We start from the raw sequence: 7,458 nt of genomic DNA, 5'->3' as shown, positions 1-7,458 counted from the left end.
GGCAAGCCCGGGAGGACGGGACGGCTTTCGTTGCCTCGGCCGTTGCATCCGTGAGGGAGTAGTGTCGGCGCCCCACTGGCCCCCAAGCCCGCTGACCGCCCAAAAGGCTCGTGTGCTCTCCCGAACTCGCCAGCCGCTCGCCGCTTGCCCTGCAGGCCGTGCCTCCTGCATCATGTGCGGTAAGGGGGCCGCGGGCGGGGGGCGTGTTGCGGGCGGTGCTGGGGTGCGGTGCGGGCGTCGCTGGGTCCGGTGGAGCCGGCGGGAGCGGGAGTGTGGAGGGTGCGAAGTCTGGGTGTTGGGCGGGGGGTGTCCCGCGGTGCCTGCGGGTGCTGGGGGCGGGGGCCGGCCTCTGGGATCTGGAGCGGGGACCTAGGAGGGCACCTGAGAGGAGGGCGGGCCCTAGAAGGGATCTGGGGGTGCCGAAGGAGGCTTTGAGCCAAGAAGGGAACCAGGAGCGAAGAGCACTGAGTTGGAAAAGGAGCGAGGGCTGAGGGAACTGAGGGGTGGAGGGGAGTGACTTCAAAAGAGTCCAGCAGGTGAGGGAGGCAACCTGTGGAACATCAGGTGAGGTCTCTTGAATTTATCTCGCATTCTTCCAGGATTTACATTTTAAAAAACATTTAATTTTAGTTGCTTTCTTTCGGACACGCCCAGCAGAAAATAGAACTACAGCTAGAGCTACGACAATGACATTTCATATGATGTTATTTCCTCCCCCCATCTCAACAGAAGCCATTGCTAATCAATGCCTTGGTGAATGGGCCTGGAAGTGACCGTGGAGAGAGATCGTACATCATTTATTATTTGCATGTGCACCCATTTGAAACACTTACTTATGAGAAATATTGGTCTACATTTAATGAATGTTTTACCTAGAACAGTTAAAACATAAAGTTAGGCCCTTTTAGTCCATGTTTTGAGACTTAGTCGTTTTAATAATTAGATAAAAGTGTGAGTTAAAGTTGTAATTGTCAGAATTATATCTGAAATGACTGATATGCTCTAAAATTCGTATTAACTTGGCTATTGTCAATAAAAAGAATTGAATTCTTACCTTCCTTATTGAAATTTACAACTGACCTTACCCCTGGAAGAAAGAACACTTTTAAAAAAATTTTTATTTATTTTATTTATTTATTTTTGGCTGTGGTGGGTCTTTGTTGCTGAGCGCGGGCTTTCTCTAGTTGCGGCGATCGCGGGCTACTCTTTGTTGTAATGCGCAGGCTTCTCATTGCGGTGGCTTCTCTTGTTGACGAGCACAGGCTCTAGGCGCGCGAGCTTCAGTAATTGCAGCACGCGGGCTTCAGTAGTTGCAGCACGCGGGCTCAGTAGCTGTGGCTCCCGGGCTCTAGAGCGCAGGCTTAGTAGTTGTGGCGGACAGGCTTAGTTGCTCCGCGGCATGTGGGATCTTCCCGGACCAGGGCTTGAACCCGTGTCCCCTGCATTGGCAGGTGGATTCTTAATCACTGCGCCACCAGGGAAGTATGATTGTAATAGAATTGAAGCTACCTGGGAAACATTCTTTGTAGCCTTTTGCAAGAGGAACTGAGCAGGAGTAGCTTGTACTCATTAGTGTCTATTTTTCTTGTATTTAACTTTATATTAATTTCAGCTTCTGAAAGGATGAGCAAGTTTAAATTTAGAGTAGATTTTTAAAAAAGCGTACAAAAACAGAAACCATTATAAACAGCTTGCTGAAATTATTAGTGGTAGAGCTGACTTTAGAATCAGTTACACTTTTGCAGTGTCTAGGTAGTAGAGTGGTTTTGCAAAAGACATAATTTAGTTTGGAGCTGTGAGGTAATGAATTTGCAGTCCCCAGTATGCTTGTTTGGTAATTAACTGTTACTGAGTGATGAGGTGTGCACCTAGTCAAGTACCTGGCTTTCCGGTTGCAGATCATTTCTTTATCGTGTTCCAGGAAAAACAGAAGTCAAAGTACAGTACTATAAAAGAAAAAATCAGATCTGGTTTAGAAAAGGTTCAGATAAGGGTGAGGCTTTTAGGGTGGAGATTAGTTGTTACGCGTTTTCACAGAGTCATCAGCCCCATTCCACCATGTTATGCTGCTGAGGAAACAGACAGGTGATAAATAAGAAATAAAGAACTAGTTATGGGAACATATGTATATGTATAACTGATTCACGTTGTTATAAAGCAGAAACTAACACACCATTGTAAAGCAATTATACGCCAATAAAGACGTTAAAAAAAAAAAAAAGAACTAGTATTTGAGGCATTTCTAAGGTCCTGCGTTTAACCTAGACCAGTTTTACATGATTCCAGGAATAGGGTCCAGAATTTCTCTCCTCTTTAATGTAAATTCTGAAAGTTAACTGTTAAGAAGACAAAGGTTTGTCCTTATTTTCCTCCCACATCTTAATTATTGACATAAAATTTCTAGGCAGAGAAATTGAGTGGGAATGAGATTAGATGGGAGAATTTAGAGATTTACTTTCTGATTACCTGCTGCTGGTTCAAGTTTTTCTAAAAGATTTCTTTTCAACATTGCAGAATGTTGAAGCAGAAGAATGAGGGCTAACAATTCTTTTTGATAGCTTTTTCCAATCAGAAATACTGATAAAACTGTTACTATAGATATCAGGTTGTATCGGGATGTTAATATCTTACTGAGGGGGAAAAAAAGATTTTATGGTCAAATAAATTTGAGAAGCCACAGACTGAACAGTGTTGAGCTGGCTTTTTTTTTTTTTAATTGCAGGAGTTTTTGGAACTTTTAATGTGCTAGTAAGCATTATGAATTTTCCAGAGAAAAATAGTGTATCTATTTTTTAAATTTATTTTGTCTTCCTCTTATTCTTGGTTCTTTGGAATACTTTGTCCTTTTTAATCTGTTTTACCTTTGGCTTCAGTGAGAGAGTGTCAATTCACTTAAGTTACACACAGCTCTTAACAGATTTTGCTGTTTTTTATAAATGTGGGATTATACCCCTCTGGTCCAATGGTGTATATAAATGATATTTTTGTAAATGAGATAATATTTAAAAACAGTAGGAGAGCTGCAATTAAAAAATATCCTGAAATGAATCCTTAAAATTTTTTTTGTAAGTATACTGTGTAATAGCTTTGGGGCTAGTTGAGGGATGCTAAGACTGGTTTCTAGGATAAATCATAAAACTATTAGTGTTAACATATTCTTAGAAATCATACTGGGTATAAAGTAGTTGTGAAAGAAAAGAATTATTGCTTAATGAGCATTTCCTCAGTTGTGTTCCCTGGAAAGGGGAAAGTTAATAGGTCCTGGTAATGAGCAGTAGAAGGTGGGAAAGAGTTTTTTGTTTTTTTTTTTTTCAATCTTTATTGGAGTATAATTGCTTCACAATACTGTGTTAGTTTCTGTTGTACACCAAAGTGAATCAGCCATATGCATACACATGTCCTCATATCCACTTCCTCTTGAGCCTCCCTCCCATCCTCCCTACCCCACCCCTCTAGGTCATCGCAAAGCACCGAGCTGATCTCCCTCTGCTATGCTGCTGCTTCCCACTAGCTAATTATTTTACATTTGGTAGTGTATATATGTCGATGCTACTCTCACTTCGCCCCAGCTTCCCCCTCCCACCCCATGTCCTCAAGTCCATTCTCTATGTCTACATCTTTATTCCTGCCCTGCAACTAGGTTCATCAGTACCATTTTTTTGTTTTTTTTAGATTCCATATATATCCGTTAGCATACGGTATTTGTTTTTCTCTTTCTGACTTCACTCTGTATGACAGACTCTAGGTCCATCCACTTCACTACAAATAACTCAATTTCATTTCCTTTTATGGCTGAGTAATATTTCATTGTATATATGTGCCACATCTTCTTTATCTATTCATCTGTTGATGGACACTTAGGTTGCTTCCATGTCCTGGCTATTGTAAATAGAGCTGCAGTGAACATTTCGGTACATGACTCTTTTTGAATTATGGTTTTCTCAGGGTATATGCCCAGTAGTGGGATTGCTGGGTTGTATGGTAGTTCTATTTTTAGTTTTTTTTTTTTTTTTTTTTTTTTTTTTTTGCGGTATGCTGGCCTCTCACTGTTGTGGCCTCTCCTGTTGCAGAGCACAGGCTCCGAACCCGCAGGCTCAGCGGCCATGGCTCACTGGCCCAGCCGCTCCGCTGCATGTGGGATCTTCCCGGACCGGGGCACGAACCCGTGTCCCATGCATCGGCAGGCGGACTCCCAACCACTGCGCCACCAGGGAGGCCCGGTTTGGGAATTTTTGACTGTACATTTTAGGTACCTAGAAAGTGTTAGAAGATATTATATCTATAATATATAGATATTATATCTATAATATATACATATTATAGATATATACATACATGAAACAGAATCACTTTGTGTACAACAGAAATTAACACAACATTGTAAGTCAACTATACTTCAATAAAAAATATTGATAAAAGAAAAAATAACGAAGATAATTTGAAATGATCACTTTGTACTTGGCACTCTGCCTTTTGGAGAGATGACTAAAACAAAGGAATTGCCTTCAGGGAATTGCTGTCTGATTGGAGGAAACAGTGACTACACATATAACAGGTGCGGGCAATAATACACAGTCCTTGTCCATTGCCATGTTCTAGACTACAAGTGGAATGAATAGACATTCTGAGACTGGTTAGGCCAAGAATGTTCCGGATGATAGGATAGGACTCTTAGCTGAGGAATGCTGCCAGCTGGTAGAGAACTAGTGCAATGTGAGAGATACCACTGATGGCACATTCTACCCAACAGTGAATGGAGTCAGAAATAAATTGAGAACTACTGCTAGTGGGTTTGAAAGAAGAAATAACAGTGCCAGGAAAAGAGGCCAAAGAATAGTGGTTAGAGGCAGAAGAGTTCCAAAGTGGTATATTGCGTTGGACAGTCTGCAAGAGTAGAAAAAGGTCATTCATGTTTAATATTGCAGAGACAAGTTAATTGCATTTAGCTATAAAGAAATCGTTAGAGAAGTTGCATATATGAAGGCAGAAGGATTTGAGTTTGTGTTGAGGAGAGCATGTATACCAACAAAAGAGAGAGTATTGTGAAACTGAGGTCCCTGGTAGAGTTGAAAAGTTGAGTTCCTGATGTGTAAGCTGTGAAATTAATACCAGGTGGTCATTGATTGATTCATACTCTGAGCATTGTCTCTAAATTGACTAAAAGTTGATCTAGATCATTGGATAATAAAAATTCAACCCTCTATTGTGTAGGATCCTCAAAATATTTTGATGTTAACAAAAAGTTCTATATTTACAAAATTGGAATCTCTTACCAAGAGTTACAAGCAGGAGAGGCTGGTTCAGGGAATATGTGAGGAATATGTTTCTCTATTTTCAGTCTATAAGGAAGGATAGGCTTATAGGGTATTATACTGTTAAGATGAAGAAGAAGGCTTCAATTCTATAAAGGAAGAATCTACCGAAAATGAGAAAGAGGCTGGGAAGAGAGAAATGGGGGTTTGAGAGTAGTCTAGATTCTAGACTTTAGAATAATATCTGGGGGAAGTGTAAAATTTAGACAAGCAGTGAATTAGCAGGATTGGTCAGCAGTTGGGAGGGCCCCCATGAAAGTGGACCTGAGATAAATGGATGACCTGAAATGGATGGACTTCACTATAGGGGTGCTCAGGGCCACAGTGGTGAGAGTATAATGGGCCCAGAGGGGCTGGCTTGGCAGCATGAAGAAAAATTGTGGTCTGATGTGATTGATCAGAGAGAAGTGGGAGAGATGGAATGTTTAAAGGTGTGTGAGCAGAAAGTGCATGCTTTTTCTTGGGAAAGATGATGATATAGGTAGACTGTGAGGGAGTGTATAATTAGAGATGTCAGTGTTTAAACAGTGCTTTGAGTTCCAGGATGTTAAATATGCAAGAGAGAAGTGTTACAGAGCTCCTTCCAGTGGCCCCATGTCTTTACAACAAAGTAGGAGACACTTGAACCAGCATTTTGTAAATAGGAAAAAGATTTTGAACAATTAAAAAACACACAAATAATTGAAATTTCTCATGTGTCACTCCATATAACTTTTTCTTTGTGTTTTTAGGGTTGTAGGAAATGTTATCTCAAATATTTCTTCTTTTAAAGGAATCTTACCTGTAGGATGTGCCTCTATAATTATAGTATTGACTATGTTTTATGGCAAGTGTATAGTTGGTGTGTATAACCTTAATTGCAGAATTGTTTATAATTACAAAGAGTTAGAAAAACCTCAGTAAATAGGTAAATGGCTAGGTAAAATATGAGAAATCTATTATGGACTATTTTTATTATGCAACCTTCCGTAGACTGGGGAAGATGGGTTGTACTGACATAGAAAGACCTCCAACATCTTAAGAGAGAAAACTACAGAACAATATATATATTATCATATTTATGTGTTAAAAAAAAACAAAACCTCTAAAACCATGTACATCTGAGTTCATATATGTAGAAAAATTCATAGCCGAAGGATTGGGACAGTGTGTGTGGGATTCATGGTGGTTATCTCCTGTGTGGAGGTAGAAAAAGGAGATTTTTCACAGTTCATTCTGTAGGATTTGTGTAATTTGAGTCTTTAACGATGATAATTTGTAACTTGGGTTATAAGAAAAAAATTTTAAATGAAACTTAAGTAGCGTTGTAGATGGATTCTATTTCAGAAGGTATAAAATTTAAAGAAGGAATTTGAACACTTAATATTGATAAATTCCAATGTCTAGGGTTTCATCAGAATATTGAAGTTGTCAAGTGAAAAAATATGTAAAAGCAAAATTTCTTCTTGAAACTAATATAATATTGCAAGTCAACTATACCTCAAAAAAAGTAAAATTTTTTATTCGTAAGAACATAAATTCAACCAGACATAGGAACTTTAATAATAATAATTTGATAATAATAATAACTTTAATAATTTAATAATTAATAATTTGATTGGTCAGCTAAATTGCATTCAGTTTTCATTTCAGTAAGGTTTAATAGTCTTTGCCTACAGCTAGATGGCTTTTAACCAGGCGTGTCAAGTCTGTGATCTAGATCATGGCTGAATATCTTGTTAAGCAAGGTGTTCATAAGTGCTTTTATGTCATTGAATTTAAGTTGCCGTTTTCTGAGAGTGATGCCTGTAGGTGCACGTCCTTGCTTCAGTAGGGAGATAGTTATTCCAAGTGTATTACATTAATAAGAAAATTTGTACTTTGGAAGCACAAGCTGCTTTGGGAGTAGAAAGTCTCCTGTGCTCCATACAACTATTGTTTGTGTTACTGGAGCAGTTACTGAAGAGTGGTGGAGAGTTGATGTTTAGTCTCTTGTAGTTACCTTAAACAGAACTATTTATTGCGAGGTTATAAGACAAATCAAAGACCTGAAATAGGGATTGCTACTCTAATAAGCACCATTTTGAGTTATGAATACCTACCTTGTAAACATGCCCTGCATGCCTGATTGGCAAATTATTTGCCGTTATATTTTCCCAACTACCCC

At 39.4% G+C, this 7,458-nt stretch overlaps 1 protein-coding gene across 2 annotated transcripts in view; it reads left to right on the top strand.

Moving 5' to 3' along the window:
- The window catches only part of GFPT1 (glutamine--fructose-6-phosphate transaminase 1), a 72,574-nt gene continuing 65,116 nt past the window's right edge, over positions 1-7,458 (top strand). For both annotated transcript variants that reach the window (XM_082643351.1, XM_082643350.1), the window contains exon 1: positions 1-179. In XM_082643351.1, coding sequence (XP_082499477.1) covers positions 173-179 — 7 coding nt within the window. In that variant the 5' untranslated portion in view covers positions 1-172. The remainder of the gene's footprint in view (positions 180-7,458) is intronic.

The sequence above is a fragment of the Mesoplodon mirus genome, assembly GCF_964341445.2.
Source record: "Mesoplodon mirus genome assembly, chromosome: 14".
NCBI classification, from domain to species: Eukaryota; Metazoa; Chordata; class Mammalia; order Artiodactyla; family Ziphiidae; genus Mesoplodon; species Mesoplodon mirus.
Note: the sequence above shows the minus strand (reverse complement) of the source record. Positions and strands in the feature narration are given on the sequence as shown.